General features: G+C 44.2%; 1 protein-coding gene across 25 annotated transcripts in view; it reads right to left on the bottom strand.

The window, feature by feature from the left end:
* The window catches only part of KALRN (kalirin RhoGEF kinase), a 708,823-nt gene that overhangs the window by 198,907 nt on the left and 484,711 nt on the right, over positions 1-25,205 (bottom strand). For all 25 annotated transcript variants that reach the window (XM_045037038.1, XM_045037036.1, XM_023260241.2 and 22 more), the window contains 5 exons: positions 22,158-22,269; positions 20,187-20,377; positions 19,655-19,756; positions 18,204-18,346; positions 15,112-15,214 (listed from right to left, as the gene is read on the bottom strand). In XM_045037038.1, the coding sequence (XP_044892973.1) occupies positions 15,112-15,214; positions 18,204-18,346; positions 19,655-19,756; positions 20,187-20,377; positions 22,158-22,269 (651 nt within the window). The remainder of the gene's footprint in view (positions 1-15,111; positions 15,215-18,203; positions 18,347-19,654; positions 19,757-20,186; positions 20,378-22,157; positions 22,270-25,205) is intronic.

The raw sequence follows: 25,205 nt of genomic DNA, 5'->3' as shown, positions 1-25,205 counted from the left end.
TGGGAGGAGAGATGATCTTCCAGACAGAGAAAACAGGCCCTGTCTACAGGTCTTGGGATGGGAAGAAACCTGGGAGATTCAAGGAAGGCCAGGTACAGGCTGCAAGGCAGAATACAGGAGGAAAAGAGTGGTTCTCATGAGGCCAGAGAAGTGGGCCGAGGCCAGATCATGCAGCCACATAGGTCATGGTGAAGATTTTGACATTCAGCCTCAGAACAAAGAGACACTATTGAAGGGTTTAAGGCCATAAAGTGATGTGGACAGCTTGTCCACTGGGGGCGCCTGGGTGGCTCAGTTAGTTGAGCGTCCAACTTTGGCTCAAGTCATGATCTCGCAGTCTGTGAGTTCAAGCCTTGTGTCAGGCTCTGTGCTGACAGCTCAGAGCCTGGAGCCCGTTTCAGATTCTGTGTCTCCCTCTCTCTCTGCCCTTCCCCCGCTCATGCTCTGTCTCTCTCTCAAAAATAAATAAACATAAAAAAAATTAAAACAAACAAAAAGAAAAACAGATCACACTGCCTGCAGAGTGGAGAAGGGAGCAGAGGGAGGTAAGTGTGAAGGCCCGGGGAACAGTGGGGAGGCTCTGCCCATAGGCCACATGTGGTAGGACACCGGCTCACACTACAGTGAATGCAGATAAGAAGTGTAGCCCTCAGTCTTTTTGGGGTCAATCCCTAGGACTGAGAAAAGTTGAGTCTCACCAATCATTCTGCTAATGTAAACCCCCGTCAGCATCACCTCAGGTCCCCAGAACCCCTGGGAAATGTGCCTGGTGGGATAATCAAGTTTTCTGAATAGCTAAACACCAGCACTTTATCTCCCCGATTTAGCCATCCTTATGGATATCTTTATATCTCTAACTTCTGAAACAGAATACAGTGAGCATAATTTTCCCTTCTGTTTACAATATAAATACCACCATGATGAATAATTATGGTGTAGTGCAGAATATAAGGGGGTCCTCAGATACGCTCAGTCATGATGAAATCTTGGTACCCTCACTGAAGAGAACCAAACTGCTGGGAGTTTTAATGTACCCATCAGCTTTTGCTCTCAGAGCTTTTCTGCTTCCTCTCTTGCTGACAGTAGCTCAGCCTTTGTGGCTATTGGTGGGTCTAGACAGAAGGAACTTTCTCCTTTTCTGATTTTCTAAGTAATATCTAAGTAACTAGATGGCCGAGATGGTAAGAATTACATACCAAATCAGGATTCAAGAGGCTTTCCTGTGAGCATACGTGTTTAGTTTTGCTACGTGAAGACTTCTAGGTCTTGGATCTGTTTGTTGGACAGCTGAGTTCCAAATCCAATATACTTATTACCTTTTATCCTAACACACTTCATTGCTTTAGCTGTGTTACCTGTCATATAATGTAGGACAACAGACAGATACCTTCAAAAATCAAGCAGTTCTTATTCTTTCATTAAAATAGAGCAGGGATGCTTAGGGATTGACAGAAACCCGCATTAAAAATAAAGTTTCCGTGTTGCTATACTATTCTGAGGAGAAATAAATGGTGAATTATATTTGAAAATACTAAATGTAGGAAACGTCTCATATGACATCACATGAACCTCTAACTTACAAATATATTGACTTCAAAATGTCAAATTTTATGTTTATCAAGACAGAATAAAGAGAATAGAAAGATGAGCCACAGAAGGAGAACAGACATTTACCGCATATATAACCAATAAGGGACTAATATCTAGAATGTATGAAGAACTCTTAAAAATGCAGACAAGAAACCCCTAGACAACTCACTAGATACATGGATGGGCAGGAGGCTTGAACAGGGCATCAAGAAAAAAAAAAAAAAAGAAAACCCAAAGCCCCATTATGGACATGAAAAAGTGTCCAACCTCATTAATGCTTAGGGAAGTGCAAATTAAAACCATAAGCAGATACTACCATATACCCACCAGACCTGCAAAAATTTTGAAGTCTGACAGTGTCAGGTATAGGCTAGTGTACAGAGCAATCGAAACTCTCATATATACTGGTAGGAGTGTCCATTTGGCACCAGCATTTTGAAAAATAGTTCACATCATCTAGTAAAGTTGAAGGTATAGACAGAGATATACCCTATCACTCAGTAAGTCCTTTTTTGTTCACCTAGAAATTCCACGCCTCGCTTTACACTGTAGGGAAGCTCAAGCAAGTGTGCCCAAGCATACAGATACAAGAATATTTATAGCAGTATTGCTCCAGCAGCCCCAAATATCCCATGCACAGAATGGATAAATTGTGGTATAGTCATATAATGGAATACTACATAACAACTAAATGAATGAATGATACACATCAGCATGGATGAATTCCATAAAAATCACACACACACACACACACACACAGAGAAACATGCAATATAATTCCAGTCATATGAAATTTAAGAACAGCCGCATTGAAACTATATTGCTTAGGGACACATACAAAGGAGGTAAAAATATAAATAAAAGTAAGGATAGTATTATCACGAATGTTACGAGAATGATTACCTCTAAGGGAGAAGAACAGGGTTGTGACCAGGAAGGGACACACAGGGGGCTTCTGGAAAGTTGGCAATGTCCTGCCTTTCTGGCCAGCATGGTTATTTCCTGTATGTTCACTTTATAATTGTCCATTCAATTGTCTAGGAGTTTGTAGGCATTTTTAGCATATGTATTTTACTTTAAAAAAAAAAGTTTACTTATTTATTTATTTTGAGAGAGAGTACAAGTGGGGGAGGGGCAGAGAGAGAGAGAGAGAGAGCAGGAGACACAGAATCCGAAGCAGGCTCCAGGCTCCAAGCTGTCAGCACAGAGCCTGATGTGGGGCTCTAATTCATGAAGTGTGACATCATGACCTGAGCTGAAGTCAGATGCTTAACTCACTGAGCCACCCAGGTGCCCCTGTATTTTACTTAAAAATTTTTTTTTAAAGTTTAATGTAAACCAAATACTTTTAATTAGGAATGTATTTTATCCATAGAAACGAAAGTATAATTAACATTAATGAGACAAACCCACAAGTCTCATTTGGGTAACAGTATAAACACTGGACATTTCAATAAAAATAAAAGAAACTAATATTATCAGTTAAAACACACACGGCAATAATGAATAAGGATTATTTTTACAGTATCTGATATCAGCTCGGAAAAGATTAAAATATCGATGCTACACTAAATTGCAAGATTGTGGGGACTCTTAAATTCAACTGATGGGAGTATGGACTGGAACAACATCCACACAGAGCAATCTGACAATGGCTATCAAAATTTTAAATGTAAATCCTTTTGATGTAGTAGTTGTACTTCTAGAAGTTACCCTATTAATATACTCGTAATTCACACGTGTGAGAAACTATATCTATACAAAGCTACCAATCACAGCCTTGTTTGTAATGGCAAAAGATTGGAAACATTTCATTTACCCATCAACAGAGAACTAGTTAAATAACCTATGGTACCATAAGTAATGGAATACTGCATAATCATCAAAAAGAATGAAGTAGCATTACATGACTCACTGTATAATTACCCAAATTTGTTACATGGAAAAAGTGAAAAACGGTACTTATTGTATGCAACTACACGTTTAAACTTTTTAAAAGATATTTATTTATTTTTGAGAGAAAGAGAGAGAGAAATGGAGTGTGAGCGGGGGAAAAGCAGAGAGGGAGGAAGACACAGAATCTGAAGCAAGCTCCAGGCTCTGAGCTATCAGCACAGAGCCCGACGCAGGGCTCAAGCTCACAGACTGCAAGATCATGACCTAAGCCAAAGTCACATGATTCACCAACTGAGCCACCCATGTACCCTTAAACATTTTTAAGAAGAATAAATAAATATGAGCCTTCATGTTTTTAAAGAACCTCTCTAGAATACCCACATTTTGAAACATGTGGGTTTAAAAGTTCACTACTTTAAAAGTTCATCTTAAGAATCTTGAATGCATATCTTTAAGGAAAATCAGGTTTGATTGAATTATTATGAGAAAGCGTAAGAAGATTTTGGTAAAGATTCTATTTTTCTGAACAGTTCCTATCAGAGCTAATAGCCCATTAAAAAAAAAAAAGCCAAATTCCACATCAAAACCAAGTAATTCTTTTGATACAGATGTATCAGTAGTACTTCTCTTCTACATATTGTCCCTGATGAGAATAACTTATTTGTGTATCAAAACTGATACAAAGGAGGAGAAACAGATAGAAAGATGAACCTTACGGTGAAGCTCAAATTTCACTTTTGGTGTAGAAGCCATCCCCTTCCCGGGGGTAAGTTTGTTGCACAAAGTGGGTATGCTTCTGTTACAAAACCTAGCATACAGTATGGTAAGTCTTTCTAATTTCTCAGCTAGTTTGCAAAGCAACTGGCATAAAGGAAGTGCTAAGTAAATGGTCCCTTTCATAAATACATGAAACATGCCCATAGTCACCGTGTTTTGCATCACATATAAGACACCTGGGGTGTGAAAGGACAGAGGTTGTTGTTAGGTATCGGGAATCTCCATGGTATCTTGTCAACTGCGGACACTCAGTAGCATTCCATTGAATAAAAGAATGAAATCAGTATACCAATATATTTGAAATAATTTTCTATTCTACCTCTAGCTAATTTCATTCTTTTCTGTTAACAGATCTTTTTTACTTGGTCATGTGTTAATAGTTGTGTCAACTAGTTTTCTCTTTAAATAACACAACCAACCTAGTGGTTTGGACTTCACGTTCCTGTTAGAAGCACTGCCTTGAGTTAAATTTTTTTTTTAACATTTATTCATGTTCGAGAGACAGAGATAGAGCGCGAGCAGGCAAGGAGCAGAGAGAAAGGGAGACACAGAATCTGAAGCAGGTTCCAGGCTCTGAGCTGTCAACACAGAGCCCCACACGAGGCTTGAACCCACAAACTGTGAAGTCATGACCTGAGCCAAAGTTGGAGGCTTAACCTAGTGAGACACCCAGATGCCTCAGAAGCACTGTCTTGAGTTTAAATGTTAGAGAACATATCCTAAAAATCTCCCTCTTTGGGGATTTTTCAAAAATTTTTTCATGAATGCAATAAAGTTTCATGTGGAAAAGGCATAAAAATTGTGACTTTTTCGGGGTTACATGTCGGTGCAGTGGGGCAGAGTGGGGAGCTGGACTCTGCATTACACATTTCACATTCCACAGTTCGAAGCACCTCCTTTAAACAAACCTTTTCCCACTCCTCATACCCTCACATTCTTTTTTTAAAAATTAGAATACTTTTCTTTTATGAACAACTTCCTTCCAATATTCCTGTTTCATGAGATAGACAAAATTTAAAAGTATTTGGGGGTTAGGTTGAATACTTCCTCCTCTTTTCTCTTTGTCTAGAATGTCTGTCTTCCTGCCATGAGTGTAACCTTCTCTAATCAGGAGTGTGCTGAACGCAATCAGGGCCAAAAGATAATAGTGTTGTTTGTGTGTGTGTGTGGGGGGGGGGGGTGGGTGTGTAATCTGGCATTCTGATCTGCAATGGTTATGAATCAGAGAACTGAAAATTGCAGGACTACCTCCAAGTGTTCCTAAGTGATCTTTTTAAAAGGATTGCTGAGTTCTTTTTAGATAAAAGCCCCAAAGGTGTCAGTCACAGATACACATATAGAGATAGAGGTTAAAACAAAAGTCAGTTCCGATGCATTACAAATGCCTTAAAATTGAGCATATTTAGGCTGCCAATCAGCAGGAAAGAGAGACAGGTCGAAGCAGGAAACCAAGGTATTTTCTTTTGTTCACTGCCATATCCTCTGTGTCTAGAACTGTGCCTGCCATATAGTAGAGCTCAAGAAGTGGTCGATGAATCCGTGACATAAAAAGGTGGCATCCATCAAAATCCCAAGGAAAAGAAGATAGTGAATTTTTAATCTCCCTGGTGCTCACTAAAATCAAGTCTTCCATGTGCATGCAAGTCAGTGATAGCAAGTAGCAAATGACACTTGTTAAACCCCATTCCTGCAGCTGAAATAACACCATTTGGCAGGAGACCAGAGACAGACATAGTAAAAGGTGGAGGCTTTCTTTCCCTTCGGTGCATCATAAACTTCACAGGGGATATAAGCCCTTGCCATTGGTACGGGGTGAGAGCACTGTGTACGGGACACTCACTAAGCAGTCCACAGCCAGCATCAGCAGGGGCCAGGCAGAACAGAGGCTCTCTCCCGAGCTTGTCGTGAGTGCATACATCTCTCTGCAATTACCAATTTCAAACAGAACCAAGTAGAGCATTAAAAAAAGGCTGGTAGGTGAACCTTTCTGAACTCAGAAGACTCAATTTTAAGCCCTTGTGTATGGGGAGGCTGAAAACTGACCACTGGCCCTGAGACACAGAAGTGGCTTCTCCAGCACAGCCAGGGCCCGTTCTGCACAGCACGTGGTGGGGGAAGAATGGAAAGACCGACTGCTGGGGGCAAGAGTCTGCCTGCAATGAGGGAAAGGACATCTATCCTGGGTCCCGTGTGTACAGTTCTGCACCTTCTTCTAGCAGGTTTCTTTCAACAGGCAGAGGTATCGGGGCAGAAACAGGCTGCTCCCATCAGAAGGCAACTGCTGCTCACTACCCCTGGGAGAGGCCCTGAGCCAAAGTCACGTCCTCGCTGTTGCTCCTTGTAGAGAGCCACCACGGAGGACATTCAAACTTACTTCTCTTGACAAGGACCTGCTTTTTGGCCTCACCTCACCCCAGTGCCACAAATCCCAAGGCCCATGCAACATGCGTTATGCAGACAGGTGGGCAGTAGCTGTCGAGCAGCAAGGAAGTGACACTGAGCTTCCAGGCGGTGAACTCTGAGCAAGCATGTCCCATCTAAGCTCAAGATCAAGAAACAGGGTAACACTGATGCACTTGCTATCCAACAGGCTTTTCCCAAGAATCCTACATTGTGGCCACAGGTAACCGGTGTCCAGCTTTACAGCACAGTGAGCATAGACAGAGGCAGCTCCAGCTGAGGCACAAACACCACTCGAAGCCCCCTTCACCTGCCCCGTCCATTCTAGTCTCACTGCTGTGGCTGCAGATGTTCATTCCAGCAACATTTCTGCCTGAATTTTCTGAAAGAGTTCACTTTCATACCCACCAGGATTGCTTACCCCCAGACACCATACTCCTGGTGTCACTTCTAGTCCTCTGGGAGCTCAACTTTTTAAGAACAATACTTCTCACAGCCTGTTTCCCCTACCGTTCGCTTTAATAAGGCATTCAGTCTTCTTGCTTTGTACTAAAAGAACCTTTTAACAGACACAGAAGAAAAAAAGGGTAAGTGATACGCCAAGAGGTCTGTGCAGAACTCTCCAGTAAAATCCTTGCCCTGAGAGCTGCCACTTCTCTCTCTGCCCCCAGCCCCCCAAGCGGGGTGCCATCCCCCACTCATGCCTCTCCTCCCGAGCACAATATGTCCGGTGGGAGACATACTCACTTGGGTCTTGTTTGCCTTGGACTGTCGCCAGCTAATCCACTTTAACATTTTGGCTTGCTCTCAAATTTGCTTTCTCTTTCCATCAAAATTTTTAAAAACAGAGTTCATATTTGTGCCAAGCCACAGTAGGACTCACTGCTCCCGGGCAGCTTGGAGGCAGGGATCAGTCACATCTCCGCGCTCACTGCCAAGCTCTCAGAGCCCAGCCAAGAATTTGCCTTGAGAGGCCTGAAGACTCTGCCTGGGGCAGAATCACTCCCCGACCAAGGCCACTACAGGAGTCACAAGTTCTTGGTATCAAAGAGTCTGTGATAGGCATTTGTACTTGGGAAGTTCTCTTTCCCCACTTTGCCACATGCCAGCCCTGGAGGCACTGGACTGGGCTGGAGAATCACTTTGTAATTTACTTGGGCCAGCACAGATGGGCATGGCCAGGGCAGGGTGTTGGAGAAGGGGGTAACAATAGTGTTTGGTTTTTGCTTACAAGGTTCTACAAGTTGAGGAATCAGGGTTACTCTAAAAGTACTGTTTTTAACCCAATTTATTTATTTATTTATTTATTTTTTATTTAAAAAAAATTTTTTTTAACATTTATTTATTTTTGAGAGACAGAGACAGAGCATGAGTGGGGAGGGGCAGAGAGAGAGGGAGACACAGAATCCAAAGCAGGATCCATACTCTGAGCTGTCAGCACAGAGCTCGATGTGGGGCTTGAACCGATGAACCGTGAGATCATGACCTGAGCCGAAGTCGGACACTTAACCGACTGAGCCACCCAGGCGCCCCTAACCCAATTTATTTAATAGGCAGGAGATTGAGTTGGATTTCAGTGTTAGGTGTGTCATTAACTGGTTTTGTGACTCTGAGCAAGTCACTTGTTTCTTTTAAACACGTCCATGAAGGCAGAGGGACAGATGGTCTCTAAAGTTCCTTTCTTCCCTAAGCTTCTATTTCCAAGTTCCAAACTCACCTGGATCAGATCTGGCCTCTGGCCACCCCTGCAGCTATCACACATACACCTGATCTACCGGCAAATCACCTTTTGCAGTTTCCCTATTTCTGTAACAGATGCTCGGGCACTGCTGCCTCTAGAACCAAAAAGATTCCTCATGGCTGCCGAGCCATGAACATCATGAGGGCACTTCCGGGCGTTCCTGCAATTTGCCTGTGTGCAGCAAGCTACTCAGGTGCTGGAGCTTCTGGAACTTACTTGCTTTTCCAGATGATTGGCAATTTTAAAAAGTAGGTCTCTTGAGGGAAGTTTTTAAGCTATGGAGTATAAATTAAAATATTAAGTAAGATAATGTCGTCATGAGAGATTCTGCCCCATGAACCTAGGTTGCATTTTTCAGCAAAGTGTATTTCACACCCATTGGTAGTATGCAACAGCTGGAAGCCAGTCATTTATTTGAGGAACCTTTTATTTAGAGAAAAACCTGTGACCTCAACTCCTCACACTTTATCAGTTTGCTCTGAAAAGGCAGCACATTTGTACCATGTTGAACGTGGCTCAGGAGAGAACTGAGCAGTGTTTCTAGGGAGGTGACAGCAGCACAGGAGGAGGGAGCTTCTGGCTTCCTGGGAAGCAGGAAATCCTCAGCTTCTTGCTGCCCACAGCCACCTGACCCCTCCCCCAGGGCCCCGCCCACCACAGGCACGGTACTAGGAACAAAAGCCGTCTTCAAACCTAGTCCAGGACTTAGGTTATTCAGAACCTCTGGCGGGGGGAGGGGGGGGAATCACGATTTGCACTTAAAATTGGAAGAGACTTTGGAGTGACTAGCAAGTCCTCCAGAAAAACCAGAATTCCTCCATCTAGGATTCACATGGCAATTCTGACCCATAGTGTTGTGGAGGTGAGATGTGACCGACTGGCTTATAAAGTCAAGTTTGGGTTTCTCCAAGCCCTGGTAACTGGAAGTACAACTATATACTCTTCTCATTTATTCTGGGGTTAGAACGTGTTTGGTTACTAGGTAGGATGTAACATAAATCTCTCCCTAGAAGGAAATATCTTAGGGCCCTCAGGCGCCACTGAGATCAAGGGCAGAGTAGCAGAAGTACAGAGGGATCTCTCCATCACGTTTTCTTCGGTTTCTGGTAGAGTGCATTTAATGGGCTAGATCTCCAGTGGATGGTTCACCTGCTCTGGCACCACAGCTAAATGGAACAAGCTGTCACAATCACATTCTGAAGACTCAACCTTGGGTGGACCAACCTGATGGTTTTTAAGAACTTGCCAAGCAAAGATTATTACCTTGTATGAACTGATAGGATGTTTATTAGTCCTTACACTGTTGAGTCTCCACATTTCTAGGTGTCTGGTTTTCTCTTCAGTGGCAAAACCCAGTGATTTGTGGGTTCTTAAAACTCCAGGAAGCATATTGTCCATTTTCTAGGAAGCATGTTGTCCATTTTCACGGGAGTGCCGGGCAGTAACCCAGACAGGGACCTATCACATGTCTCCTCTGCACACAGACACTCTTTCATGCAGTGTCTATGCTCCACGGCATGGGCTACACTGTCACCAATGCACCAATTCAAGGGTTGGACCTTTTCTGACTACAGCCTTTGCATCCAGTGGCTTGCTAAGTACTCCCAAAGTGTAGGCATCAGGATTACCAAATTCTGATAAACCAGGTGAGGCTCTAAGGAAGTCTATTCTCAGAAAGCTCCTGTAGCCAGGCTTCCCCACCTCTTGTTATAGGTATCATGTTACTGCAGTGAGTGACACTGTAGGAATCCTTTGACTTTCCCCTTAGCTGAGCCCTCACTGTCTCTAAACTGAGACTTCCCTACCAGTGAAACAAAATTTTGGCCATGACCCACTAAACTGATTTGACAGTCCAGTTTAAAAACTATTAAGTTAGATCCTGAAATCTCCAGGCTTCTTCACGAATTTTCCTGTCCCCCTTCAGCATATTGCCATTATCAGCCCACCTTGTATGTTAACTTAGATCACATTAGCTTGTACTTGAAATTCCTCATTTGAATCACAATCAGCTCTGGGATGTTCTGATAGTGTTCTTGCCCTTAGAATTTTTATGCAGAATAACATCTGCAACTCCATGTCACTTCCACTTCCCTGTATTCAGCCAGCCCAGACATGTCTACAAATTTATAGTGATTTTTAGTTGGAGAGTATCTCAACCAGGATGGGTTTGTAATGTTCAACGGAGTAACCAGTTATTGAACATGTGCACCATGCCTACCCCATACAGTAAATATATGCACAGGGGCCATCACTGGTTTCTGGGCCATTAGCTGGAAATTATTCAGCAGACATCCATCATGTTGAACAAACTACTTCTTCACTGCCACTTCATTCCGAGCCTTACCTCCCTGGAATTCTATAATTCTGTATTTCTTTGAAGTGTGGTTGCAAAGTCCCATCACTTCATAATACACACACATACAGAACAGTCTTAACAGTGGAACGCCCAGAGTAGCATGAGCATGTTTTGGGTGGAACAGAAAAGGGCTCAGAGCACAACAGAACCAAGCAAGCACACCCATTTGCCTTCATAAAATAACACTTTTGCATAGGACAGGTGTAAGGTAGAACTTAATTATGCAGACCCATCTGTGGGTGAAACAAAAGCAACTTGGGGGAAAGCGATCAATGCTATTTACTGAAGCCCCCATGCTGGTTTTATTAGCACTTAATGAAGAATAAAGAATACCAGACTGATTCCTCATCATAGGGAGATTCATAACACAAGTAAGCAACCCCAGATCCTCTGCTACACAGAAAAGGGGCTGGGCATTAGTCTTCTATCCTCAAGCTTGTCTTTTTAGCAAGTATTTGGATGAAGCCACAGATGGTATATTTATCTAATAATGCTGGGAGATGTGGCTGATGTACTGGACAAAATTTATATTCCAAATATAAATTCACACTCAAAATGTACTAGAATACTGGGATGGAACTGAACAGGAGAAAATCTGATAGATGTAAAGTGTTCCCACCCTCAGGTTACTAAGTCACCTGTGCAATGAGGGGGGTCCACGAAAACAGGCATGGAGATTTGATAAGCCAACCACTGCACACCACTCCTAGACACATGTACCACCTTAGGGAGGAGACTAGGCATAGCAGCCCTAGAAGAAGAAGCTGAATTTGTATTAGATCACATCTGCTGTATTAAGTACCATTCTTGTATGCCCCACTTTATACAGATCGCTACACACTGAAGGAAATCCAGAGGAAGGCAACCAGGGTACGGGAGGGTATGAAAATACACTGATACAAGGAACAGTTGGAGAAACTGAGGACTTATAGACAGAAGATTAGAAGACAAGACAACTGTTTTCAAATATCTAAAGTCCAGGGGTTGCCAATGGCCCACGATGCTACAACTTGATGATTAAAATGAATACCTGACAGTAATGAATTATAATCCATCAGCTACTCAACCCATGAGCCAATGCTAACAACAAGTATCTAAGCCTTAGATGCTAAGGGCTAACAAATGGAAAGAGGAGTAAAGTTGCTCTGTTTACACACAAGTAAGTTGAAGCTACATCTGTTCAGCTATAGTATAGAAAGAACCTGCTGATAGTCAATGAACAAAGAGGGCAGAATTCTACTCAAGAAGTAGATCCTCACAACCTGTTAAATAATTGTGTACTCATATTCATAGCGCCTAAACTTTTGTTTTCCCTCAAATAATGGTGGGAAATTAACCCTTACTGAATGTCTTATAGGTGCCAAGTAAATGTATTTTACTTAATCTTCCGAAGGACTCAGTGAGATGGGTATTACTTGTCTTATAGATAGTCTGGCACAGCAACTCACACAACATGACACAGAGGGCAACCACCAGAGCTGGGATTTGAACCCAGATGTGTCTAAACTCCTTCCACCCCACCACAGCACACAAAATACACACAAGGTGATTGGAGAGGTGCTAGAGCCCCACAGCTCCTCAAGCTGGTCTGTCATGACTCTTTAATGGTTACGTTTTCCTCATCTACCCAATATAGCGGGGCTGTGCTCTAATTCCTCTGGATTAAAAAAGGAAGACTGGGGCCTTTTCTAGAAACCCATTGTTAAAATGACCCTGATCCCTGTGGGGTGAGTCACAGCTGCCCTGTTGAATATGATTCAGTTTAGCTGAATCAGTCCATTTGGTTACCTTGTTTTTCTTCAGAGTCCGTTCACCTGACTATTTGGAAACCAACAAGACCAGTTTCCGGGTCTTCTGGTACAGTTAGGGGAAGGCTTAACACTGTTGACATCTATGAAATCAAAGATCCCACTTAATGGTTTGCCTGATGAAAGGGAGTGTAGGAGGACATATGGCTGTCCTGGTATCACTGTTCTGTGTTAGAAGAGTAAGAACATTCTAAATTACAGTGCATGGTCACAGACAGGCCCTCTATTTTATTCTGAGAGTGTGACTATTTCTAGGTGATTTTTCAGGTTTCAGGTACAGAACACAGAATCTCTCAAGATCTCAAGACCTGCTGCCCATATTTCCCAGGGTCTGAGAAGGGATTTGGGGGTTCCTGTTCCCAACAGGCCAGGTTCTCCAGCTGACTAATGCTTTTTGCTTGGAGGTAAGGGAACTTCTAGATTTCTTTAGCACATTTAAAAATACAATGTTTGTATATCTGGCTGCTTTCAGACCAGCTGTTTTAGCTGCCCCTCAATGCTGGAATTTTCTGAGATCAGGGACTATGTTCCTTCTGTTCATTCATTCCACAAGTCTTTCCCAAGCATCCATGTGTGCTGTGGGCCCAGGACATCAGTGAAGCAGACAGACAACCTTGCCCTCATCAGGGCTTAACGGCCTGGCTATAGAGACACACATCAAACGAAAATTACACAAAGAAGGATTCACATTCAACAAAGAGTCCACATCACTCTATAGTATCCAGCACAGAGCTCGGCACGTGGTGGGTGCTTTTTCACGAATATGTGACTAATGTTTTTATGGAATGTGTAGAAAGACCGACCAGCCAAGTTAATCTTAGCATTGGGAGTACAATGCCTTGGCTTTGAGAGTGAGGGAAAAACGTGACAGTGAAGCAGAATGATCTGGGTTCTAGTTCCTGCTTTTCCACTAATGACTAGAACCTTCTTGGTTGAGTCACTCAATCTTTCTGGGCCTCAGTTTCCTTATTCATAGAATAACATGTAAGTAACCAAGATTCTTTGTTAACAGTGACATGCCTGCCATCAGAAGTGTTCTAATCTAGCCTCACTTACCTTGCCAGAAGACAAGGAATGGCTGGAGCCGAAGACAAGACAAATGCCCTGCGTCTAGGTCAGGGCTGTGGGAGGATGGAGTAGCAGCTGGAAGGGATGGATCCCCTGGGCTAACAGGCTCTCTCTGAACATGGGAAGCATTGCATTTTCCTTCCCACCCACTGACTGTTTAAAAAGAAACACTCATTTGTGGGATATTCTAGGTTACATTTCTAAACAACACATCAAAGGAGAAAGGGAGGTACAGGAATAGTTTTCTTTGTATGTTTTTACAAGTGGAAAAAAACAATTTTCCATCCACTTTGATAGTCAAAAATGGCTTAGAAACTTGAAGGCAGGACATCAGACAGAATTAGCTTGAATGTCCTTGAATACTAGTCTAGAGTGTGATTTAGCACCATGATCTTGGAAACCATGGGGCACAGTCTTTTTTTCCCCCCAGTAAGAAAAAAAATTTAGGAAAAATCCTAATGAATGTAGATCATCTTTAAAAAAACATAACTTAGAAAACAAAAATGAAGCAAGGACACAGCCTGTTGCCTGAGGCTGAAGGACTAGGCCAACATATTGGGTCTTGATAGACTAGGGCCAAATAGTCTTTGGAAATCCATACCTTCATTCATAAAATCACTAATATGCTGCAAAGGATCATTTCATACCCTAACACCCTGAGGTAAGCAGATGATTGTAGGGTTAGAGACAAAAATCTTCCTGTCTCTGCTGCAAATTTAGACAGCTGAATTCTTCCCCTCGCTTGAACAAATACATAGGGTCTCTGCTACAGTCTCCTTTCTTTCACTGCCTCCAGAGCTACTAACTTCTTGCTTATTTGCTCCAAAATATAAGAGACCAAGCGACCAGGCTTTCTTGCAAGACTATTACATCCCTCCAAGCTGCTTCACGCACCACCACTTCTTGGTCCTCTGTGCCTCAGGAACTGAGCCCTGATACTCTGGCCCAAGGAAGGCATCATTTCCACTGGAGCCCCTTCGGAAAGAAGGCCCTTACCAAACAGCATCTCTGTGGCCATTTGCCAAATCACTGGTCTTGGTCTAATTTTAGATGATTCCATTCAACCATTATAAATAGGAGCCAATCATAGCCACTAAGGTCTCAGGAAACTATCCCAGCCTCAGCGCCCTGAGGTCCAGCCTCCCACGAGGCAGAGCCACCCAAGCCGCCCAGTGGGACATCTCTAGAGGACGGGAGACCCAGACCCTCTCACCCTTCAACTTTGCTCCTTCTGCTAAACTCTCACGACAGGAGAGGTCTGGCTGATCACCTGGTCTTTTGTCCCCTCAGACGACATCTCCACACTATGACATAGCTCCTCCAGCCCTGCTCTTTCCACTTTGGCTGGCACAAAGAAACAACCGGTTCCTGAGGCTGGGCTCCATAGTGGGAGAAATTCCTCTGAGGGTAACTCTCCAGGGGTGGTTAAGCCAACAAGAAGTCTTGGGGGAAGGAAGGTTGGGACACTGTCCTACCTTGTCACTGTCCACTGTATTCTGAGAGGTCCTAGAGGCGATAGAGATGGTGTCTGGCTGGCTGCTTCCATCCCCCTGGCTGTCAACATCCTCCACTCCATCCCTGCAGGAAGAAGAGAAAAAAAAAAAACAGGGGTGGGGGTGGGGGGAACCACTGTGGGTTTAGAGCACACTAGGATTTCCAGCTGTGCTGGCAGAGCAGAGTCTCAGCACTTTCGAACAGGGATTTGTCTAAAATTATCCCACTAAAAGGAGCAGCCCTATGTGATTTTGGAAGATGTCACCTTTGCACTTAAGCACACAATCCCTGTGCTGATAACTGAACACAGAATGATCCCCCCACACCATAACTCCTCTGACCCATGGTATAGAGGAGGCAGTTATTTATTTATTTATTACTGGGAATGGGTCTATAATAGGCAGTAGGAAGAGGTATATCCTACTTAGAACCAAGGCTTCTATCCAGCTGACTGGGTGATCTCTGACAACCCCAGAGTTTCAAGTGTTCAAATAGTTTTTCTGCATGCTGTAAGAGGATGGGGGTTAGTTTATAGCTGGCTTATAAAGACAACAGAGCTGATAAGATATTTTGACTTGTATTTCTTCTGCTTAAGAAAACGACGTGAGATATTCCTCCAGAGGAGATAATCTTTGGGGAGTTCCTGATGCTGGATGCTCAACTCCTGTGTATGGAGGAAGAGATTATTTCCTTCAACTTGGTGGGTTCTGTTGATCTCATGCCTATTTATGATGACTTCTTATCAACACAAAGGCATCATCTCAAAGATCACAGATTCCACGGTAGCTTTTTGAGTCAGCTTGCTCCTGAGCATCCAGTAAGGTAATCTTTTGAGTGTACTCCCGGCATATGCCCTTCCTGGGCCACTGGACCATTTAGCTGTCCCACTTACATATCCCTTCAATTCTCCAGCTTAAGAATTATGTCTCAGTCCTGCACTGAATGCATAGCCAGGGCAAAGGGGATTAGATGCCTGGGAACTGGTGAGGCTGGGTGGTCAGTGTCAGGAAAAACTGAAGGAGGTGTGGGCCAGGGACATGGACATGGAAAAATTAGCACAAAACTTGACAGTTCTTCCCAGCTTATGAAGGTTACTCCCCTGATGCTACTTATGGAGAAGTAATGGCATCAGGAAGTTGCTGCATAAGGATGACACCACATGGACAAAATTCCCCATACATTGAAGCCGCCTCACAGAGTCTAGACCATTATGATCTGGTGTACATGGACGTTAGTGTGCATGCGGGTACAGTATCTTCTAGTCATCAAAAAGTGCCTTCTTCTGCTCAGAACACTTCTAGGTCAACTGCTTTCTCACTGCCACTTACGGGCTGGGAAATGCCAACTTATTTTAATAATGTAAGCCACACATTCATAGGAAGGAAATTCTGCTGTAAAATGAAATTCCGTGATGCATTTCAAGACCAGGAATAAAGGACTTGTAGATCATCTGCTGTTTTAGATATCTGGGCCGTTGCTCCCTGCCATGTGCACAGAGTTGAGAGTTGGCTGTACTTTGCGCTTCCCACCATTCTGGCCCATCGTGGGCCCTTCTGGTCCATTGCAGATGAAGCCAGTTCTGAGGGAGGTGGGGAGCCCATCCAGGAGTGTGGGTAGTGTTCTCCAAGCCAATTCACTCCTCCGTAAACTCTGTCCCCATATCTTGGGAGCCAAGCTAATGAAATTACAGACAGCCTGACTGTTCTCTGCAGAATCTGCCAAGGCTTTTCACCCTCCTATTTCAGGACAATGACAGAGAAAAGGTGGGAGGCATTTCCAAGATATGTCCACCTCATGTTCTATAGATGCTCAAACTCTGCTACGTAGGAAAAAGGGGCACTTTCACAGGGAAACTTGAGCCAACCTCACCTGAATATCCTTTCCTGCATGCTCCTGGACATTGAGTTCATAACATTTCCACTCTACCTTCTATATTAAAGTAGAGGCCTCCTACAGCAGGGTCTGCCTCTAGTGCTAAAGTAAGTCTATTCCATCCCTGGATCCTGGATGCAGGTAACTGAAATGCAAACAATTCCTCCTCCAACACATTCATAATTTGTCCTTCCAGCACTGAGAGGTGACTTTATTCTGGCCCTGCAGGTTTGGGGGCTTCTGTCCTGTGGTGGTATCTCTCCCTACCTTAGTCACACCCTTCTTTGGGCTACCACCTCCCTTTGTACTAATGCTACTATCCACAGATCCTCAGTTAATGCATCCTTGTTGGCACCAAAAGGTCAACTAAATCCTTGTGATTTACCCCGTTCATGAATAGGGGAGGAAAGGAGAGCCTGTTGCCGTCAATGACTATCACCCCAGAACTCTGTTTTGTTTTGTTTCAAAGTTAACATGATGGTTTTGAATGCTTTCTTTTGAAGTGCCCTCTAAAAGAGTCATTGTGAGTGACTGTCACATGGAGACTTGTGAAAGGAACACCTAGGAAGTCTTCCACCAGTGTAGGGCAACTGGGATTCAGGAGGGCCCAGAGAGATAAAGATACAAAAAAATCAGTCCCTCTGCTTATCTCAGATAAATGAAGGTGAGGACTCAAGAGTTACAGAAGAGCTGCAGTGATAACCCCATCATACCATCCCCTACCCATTACAGTATGCAAAACTCATTTTCTGTCTTACATAGTCCACTTAGGGCCCCCCTCCCTCCCAAAGCCTTCCCCGGACACTCCTCTCAAGTGCTCATCTAAAGACCCCTCTGAATGAATTTTTACAGCATTTACTGTCCCCATCAGCAGCACTGGTTCTTCTAGTCTAACCATTCTGCGTGGGAGATACAACTGTTAGATGGTTCTCGAGGGAAGGGACTCATCATGCATCTTCCCTTTCTCTTCTCAGAGCACCCAGCAGAGTGTCTATGAAATAAGAGGTGCCCAATGAAGCCCTGCTGAATTCAATTGACAGTTACTGGTGAGATGCTTAAAGAGAAGATTGCTCATCTTAGATGGGACTTCACAGAGAATGGTGCCAACTGCACAGCACACCCCTTCTGTGGAAGCAGAGGGCGACCCCACTCCCGCTCCCGGAGCACGTGAGGCAGTGCTGAGAGGAGAGACGCTGGTTACCTCTTACTATTGTTCCTCTGTTTGGCTGGTGTTTTGGGGAGTTGAATTGGCTCCTTTAAAGCTCCTTTCAGGTGAATGATCCTCTCTTGAATCACCTCTCGAATGTTCTTGATCCACTCCTGCTTGGTTTCTATGTTGGAGGCCTGGAGTGCCACAGAGAGAAACAGTAAACACCCCATCTTCCTTTGTTCTCAATCCTCCTCCTGCAGGCTTAACCCACTACTTTTAAGGACACCAAATGTTTGAGGAATTCATTTCTATTTTATGCATATGACTCTTCAATTCTTCTGCAAGTCCTAGAATGGGGCTATAACCTCAAGACTCAATGGACACTTGCACGGGGGTGATTTTCAAAGTATTTAATACTCCACATGGCACTGACCAATACTGACATCTGTCCTGGTGTGGGAGCATATGTGGAGGTCCCCCGCCGGGCCAGGGATGAACACATCAGTTACCAGATGCTGGGAGTTCTGGGGAACACTGGAGATGTAGCAAGGGGCATTTGAAGGCAGTGGCTATTCACCAAGTGGTATGGGTCTATATCAGCACATTCAACTCCTAGCATGGCTACATAGGCTTATGCTGACTGAAAGTCAATGCTGGGGTTTTTAGCCTGGTAAACATGTTAATTGAAGGCACTTCTACCATCTCATAAGTATCCCATTTGTCTTTGTGGAATTTTTTTCAGGTAATTCTGTCTGATGGCAGGTGGCGGCTAGGCAGGCAATTCCTAGTGAACAAGTGTGAAGCATTTGTCAGAGTTGGACCATCTTTTCCTTGGTGATAGCCACCCACTGATAAGCAACTGACTGATGGGTGCCCCATCCGCAGGACCCCTTCTTGGTTAGATGTACGTTACCACGAGCATATTCCCAGGCTGTGTGAGCTCTGGAAAGTTAGAATGACTCCTTAGGCCCTCATCTGGAGAAAGACCCTTTCTTAGTACTCCTTTCAATCAACATAATTCCCTTGCTAGTGTGATTTATGAGAGCTTCTAGAATGTAAGTTTCCAGAGGACAAGGTCCATCTCTCATTTGTACTTACAAGCAGCACTGAGCAGAATACCTTCTATGTAGGTGTTCAGGAAAAAGTATTGAACGAACGTGGATCAAATCAAGGTACCTTTTGTCAAATGGTCAGTTGTCCTTGCCCTTGAAGGGGACACGTGGACAGAACATATCTAAGTGGGTCCTGCTGAGGAAGCGCAGCAGCTACTCCCTGCATCCCTCCCTCTTCATGCGCTTGAGGGGATCGACTTAGGGGACCACGGATCTTTGAGATTTCAAGTCTATGTCCATGATAGAACTTGGTTTTTGATACCAATGTGATACTGCCCTTCCCGGTGGAGTCTCCAGGCCCCACCTTTCAGGAATCATGTGCCCCAGCCCCCTGCCTTTCTCCTGCCACCCTCAACCCTCAACCCAGCCCCAGTGGAGAGCAGTACTTACTTTCAGCACTGTTTTATTGTCTGAGGAAGGGGTGCGCCCAGACCACAAGGCGAATTTGCAGGGATCACCTTCTACGTGCTCCGTCACACCCAGCTCTGAGGTCTGTAGACAGGAAATGCCTGTGAGAGGCGGGGAAGGGGAGGGCAGTGGGAAACTTAGGGCTGGGGTGGGAAGGGAAAGGTGACAAAGAGGAGAGGACCGAGGGAGGGGCTTCTGTCAATCAAACTTCAACAGACTGGAAGCTTTGTTCCTCTACCCAGGCTGAAAGGATCTACAAGCACCTGCCTGATTAGCAGGTTGCAGGGAGGGAAGGTGAAGAGGGAGGCGCTAAAAGCAGACATCAAGAAGAACGATGGACTCTAAAATGCAGAAGGGGTAGTCGAGGGGGCAGCTTTCCAAATAGGAGGCATTTTGTCCAGGATGGTTTTGGTGTGGCACCAGGGGAGAGATGAGCTGAGTGTTCAAGAGCCCTTCCTGCCCAAAGGCTCTATGACAACAGGGAGACTTGTCTTGCCCCACCTGCCCCACCTACCAGTAGCTTGTTCTTGTAAACATATTTCGTGTGTCCTGAAGAATCTTTGATCTCCTTGCTAAAAACCAAGGAGATCTCAAAGAGGAACAAGTGCCGCTCTCGCCCCTTCCGGATCAGTGACTTTGGGTCCCACACTTGAAAGGCATCCTGGAGAATCAGCTCCCCCTGCACATCCAGGTTCTCGTCGAACCCTGAAAGACACCCGTTTCCACCCTGTGGAGTTTCTGTAGCACCCCGTCTGGGTGCCATGGTCCACTCCCCTCTTGGAAAGGTCTCCCTGACTGTGAGCATTCCGTTCCCACATTGCTTTCTCTCTCTGATTCCTGACACTCCTAAATACTTGAGTAGATAGCTCCAGGGAACTGTAATCAGATCTCCCTTTCTGCACCGGCCTCCTACACATAACCAGTATCAGTGGTATCTTCTCAAAAGCCTGGGACCTCCTGCAAGGGCAAACCCCATATCACCTTCTTCCTCTACAGCTCCCCACAGACTTGGGCTCCGAGCTCTGACTGAGGTTGAGGACTGTCTGATGGAGTGCCCTCGACTCCACTTTATTTGTCATTGCTGTATTTCTTACAGTCCATTCCCAGGACTCTTCCCTTTGATGGCTCCTGTCCAATGTGGTGCGCAAGCCTTTAACAGCTATATTTATTCCACTTTAAATTTGAACAGGGGTTCTGAAACTTAGTGTGCTTGAGAATCACCTGCAGAGCTTGTCGAAACACAGATTCCTGCCCACTCCTGCCCCTAGAATACTGGGATTCGGTAGCTGTGGGGTAGAGCCCAGGAATTTGCTCTTTTGACAAGCTCCCAGGTGTTGCTGCTACTGTTCCACATACTTGGAGTAACTGGATCCAGAATATAGGTCAGGGACAGGCTGGAGGAGAAGGGTGCTAACAGATGAGGACACCCAGGGCTGGGGATGGGGATGGAGTGCAAACAGAAAAGGGGGGCAGAGAACTGTGGCAACAGGAATATGTTCAGATGGTTAGTGCTCAGTCTGGAGAAGGTAACCAGGGCTCCGCTATATGAAGAATTATAGCGTCCTATATTCAGAGTGGCCCAGGAAGTAGTGAGACCAGACCAAGATTAGAAGGTGGGGGAGGTGGGAGGGAAGGTGATGGTGAGAGATGGAGTCCAGAGGAGAAAAAACAGCCCACAGCTCTGCATATTTACAACAGAGTACACTGATCCCCCTTAACATCTGTTTTCCAGGCCAGACTGGAATGTGGAGTCTGAACTCATCCGACAACTTCCGCCCCAGTGCAACTGCTCTGCTCCTCTGTTCTGTGGTGTTAAGGGCATTTTATTGGAGTCTCACTCTACCAGGTTTCTGGGTCCCAAGACCATGGTTTCAGTGGACTAAATGTACATTGGTGAAGTCCTATCAGGTCTGTCTGGCTGGACTTTTCTCACCTGCTAGGAAGGCCGTAAGGATGGTTGCTCACCAATGCGAACATCAATGTGAACCCAATGCCACTGAACTGTGTGCTTAAAAATAGTTAGAATGGTAAATTTTATGTTATGTATATTTTATTACAATAGAAGAAAAAGAAGAACATAAGGCTGGAGACCTTGGATGTATGTCCACATGCATGCAGGACTTCTACTCATTCTGATGACAAATGCGATGCAAATGCTATTGCAGATGAACAGGACTGCTGTGGGTCAGGGTTCTAGCACATTTATAGTAAGGATGATGGCCTGTCCTGGACTACCTCCCATGCAGTGAGTTATCCACATATCCAAAACAGCTGAGGTCTGATTCTACCTGGAGGCAGGTATTGATCGAGTTGGCCCCTGTGGAGCTCCTCTCACACCTCCTGAGGACCTATGTAACAACTTGCCATTTCTCCTCTCTTCCAGCCTTGCCCGTTACCTGATGTCATGCCACTTCCTTCCCACAACACAAGCTCCCTAGTCTTAGGAAAGGAGGAGGCCCCCCAGGGAGGCTGGGAAGACAGCTACCTTCCAGCATGCTGACATGCATGGCATCATTGGCTTTCTTTGGGACACTGAGCATCACCTCCAGGCCATCCTTGAGCTCTCCCTTCCCTTCTTCGCAGCAAGTTAAAAGTTCCTGGGGAAAAAGTCCAGACACAATTAGAGCCATTTGCCCCAGCTTTCCCACCCTCCTACCACCTAACCCATCAAGGTGATTAGAGACCAACTTCGTTCTCCGTAATGGTTTCCTCTAAGCTATAAGAAAAGTGGGGTGGGATGGAGAGTTATCTCCAAAGGATTCTACCACTATATTTTTTCCCTAGACTTAGCAACAGACATCTACTTCTGGCACCACATTTATTTATGTACCTCTTCTCCCTAAATGCTGACTTCCCACCATACTGGGAGCAACCTGGGCTCATACACATTATAGGTTTATAGAATTTCAGAGTTATAACATATTTTTAGATCATATAAATCAGGAGTTCATACCTTGGGATGAGTATATGGGATTCTGGACTAGTTCTTTTTAAATCTTAAATCTAGAATCTACCCACCATGCCAACCCTATCTCCCCCATGACGTCCACCACGCTGAGGCCTCTCAGAGCATGCCCTCTCTTACTTCCTCATTGAAGACTAGGTCAGTATTCTCTCCACAAAGACATATAGTATCTGGTTGATGGAGAAAAAATAATCTTCAACTATCTTAAAAATTCTAAGGGCCATTTGGAGTGATTTTGCCCAAACCAGAGGAATATTGGCATTCATTTTTCCTATGAGGGTTATTGTATTTTGTTCGTTTTGACACTGGAAACAAAACAGTTAAGCAACAGATCTGCAATCCATACCCTCTCCTTCTGTAGGGGCTGGTGAAGGCAGAGGATGGGTGGATGGGGTAGAGATGCACTTCCAGGAAAGAAAGAAGTTGACCAGATCAAACCCTGTAAACATGTCAGACTTCCTGGCTAATGGTAGTACCTAGCAGGAGAATCCTTATCTATGGAGCGCTTTTAGTAGGATATATCTGGTTTGTCTAGGACTTCTTACGGTAAACAAACCTGGAATCTATGGCTTTAGGGGCATGGCTCCCTGTAAGATATCACATATACTATGCAACTAAGTAAATAGTATGTTTCATAAACAAAATGGCTCTCTTCAGGGTAAATGATATTATACAAGATATACCATTTAGAAAGTCTGTGTGTTAGTCTGGGCCACAGCATATCCTGATGCTCCAAGAAAGGGCTTAGAGCTGTTGATGGTTCTGGACTTCTCTCTGCGTTATCTCTTCCTCGGGATTATTTGTATCCTTGAAATTATTAGTAAAAGCTTTATACTTGGTAAGATATCTGATTAGTGAGCATCTGACACGAAAGTACAATCCTTTGTGTCATCTCGGATACAATCCCATATGAAGAAGGGAGCTTTGAGTGCCCAAAGGAGAGGTGAACTGCCTCGAGCATGTTGAGGAGGCAGAAGTGATCAGTTCTCAGCTGGGTCCTTGGTTCCAGTCGGTATAATGGCATCACTGTTCAGAAAGCTGCACTTACTTCTGCCAACCTGAAGTTCTCTGACTCTCCCCAACCCTTTCCTAATTTTAACTCTCCCGACCTTGTTTCCCACACATCCTCAAAGGAATTTCCAGGCAGAAGCACAAGAGACAAATAAGAAATATATGCTTCAGTGTGCAATAGAAAATTCCAAATGGTTTAACCCCCCAAAGCAGTGTGGCAAGTCCATCAATCAACCACCAAAGCTCATAAATTCTCCTTGGATCCTTGCTATACTTGTTATTAAAGAGAAAGCTCCAATTTAATTTAGACTTCAAAGGACATCTGTAGCAGATTTACATGGAGAATATTGAACACTAACTGACAGATAGTTTTGACTTTCATGCAACACCCAAAGTGAGGAATCCCAGAGGATACTGATAATTAAATATCAGTTTATTTGGAATAAAACTGTCTTTAATGAGAAAATAAATCCCATATTGTTTATTTATAGTAAGAGCTCAGCAAACTGACCTTTTACTCCGCAGTACTCTGCTACCAATGCATTTATAAGAGGTCAAAATTACCTTGGTAAATCTTTTTACAGATTTTCCACAAATTCCCACTACTTCATTTTCTTTTCCTTCTCAGTTACCTGCACAGTCATCTCTTCCTAAAACATCCAGTTACAGAGTGAAGGGCCCAGAGCCCACCCACCCATCACCTAAAGCAAAACACAGGGCAGCCTGTCCGTCCTCCACTTTCCTCTTTTATCTGTGTCACATAATTATCCGGGGAACTTCAGCCCTGTGGGATTAAAAGGGAGAGCTGAAAAGCTATATTTCTTTTAGAACTGGATCTTACGTTTAAAAAAATTTTTTTTAATTGTTTATTTATTTTTTGAAGGAGAGAGACAGAGCACGAGTGGGAGAGGGGCAGAGAGGGAGACACAGAATCTGAAGCAGGCTCCAGGCTCTGAGCTGTCAGCACAAAGCCGGACATGGGGCTCAAACTCATGAGGCAGGCAAGCCGTGAGATCATGACCTAAGCCGAAGCCAGATGCTTAACCGCTTAACTGACTGAGCCACTGACCAGGCGCCCTGAACTGGATCTTACTTGATTTAAGGCATTGGCAAGTGTGGATGGGCAAGTTTCTGTTTTGTTTTGTTTTACTTTTTAATTCACAACCCCACCAATTCCTGAAAAGCTTTGAGATGCTTAAATTTAATAACCACAAACATGAATTTTAAAAAATCTTCCAGTACAAGAAAAATCATTTTAAAGGGTCAAGCGTTAAATGGGATAGGGAAGGAGAGGATCATTACACACAGAAATCTGGGCTAAGGAGAAACCAGTAACAATACAGTAGTCGTAATAGGACTCAATGCTAATTGTCTGATAGTCAAAGGCAAAGAAGGAGCTAAAAGCTCTTGTGATTTAAAGGTAGAGAGTACACCAATTATTTAGGAGAGAACCCCCACACCCTACTCTGAGATCTTATGAGAATTTCTGTGAGCCTTTATATAAAGAACTTTAAAAAACAAAGATGACATCTTCAAAAGCAATTCTGCCAAAACAGC

This window comes from Felis catus, chromosome C2, assembly GCF_018350175.1.
Source record: "Felis catus isolate Fca126 chromosome C2, F.catus_Fca126_mat1.0, whole genome shotgun sequence".
NCBI lineage: Eukaryota > Metazoa > Chordata > Mammalia > Carnivora > Felidae > Felis > Felis catus.
This window is presented reverse-complemented; position numbering and strand designations above follow the sequence as displayed.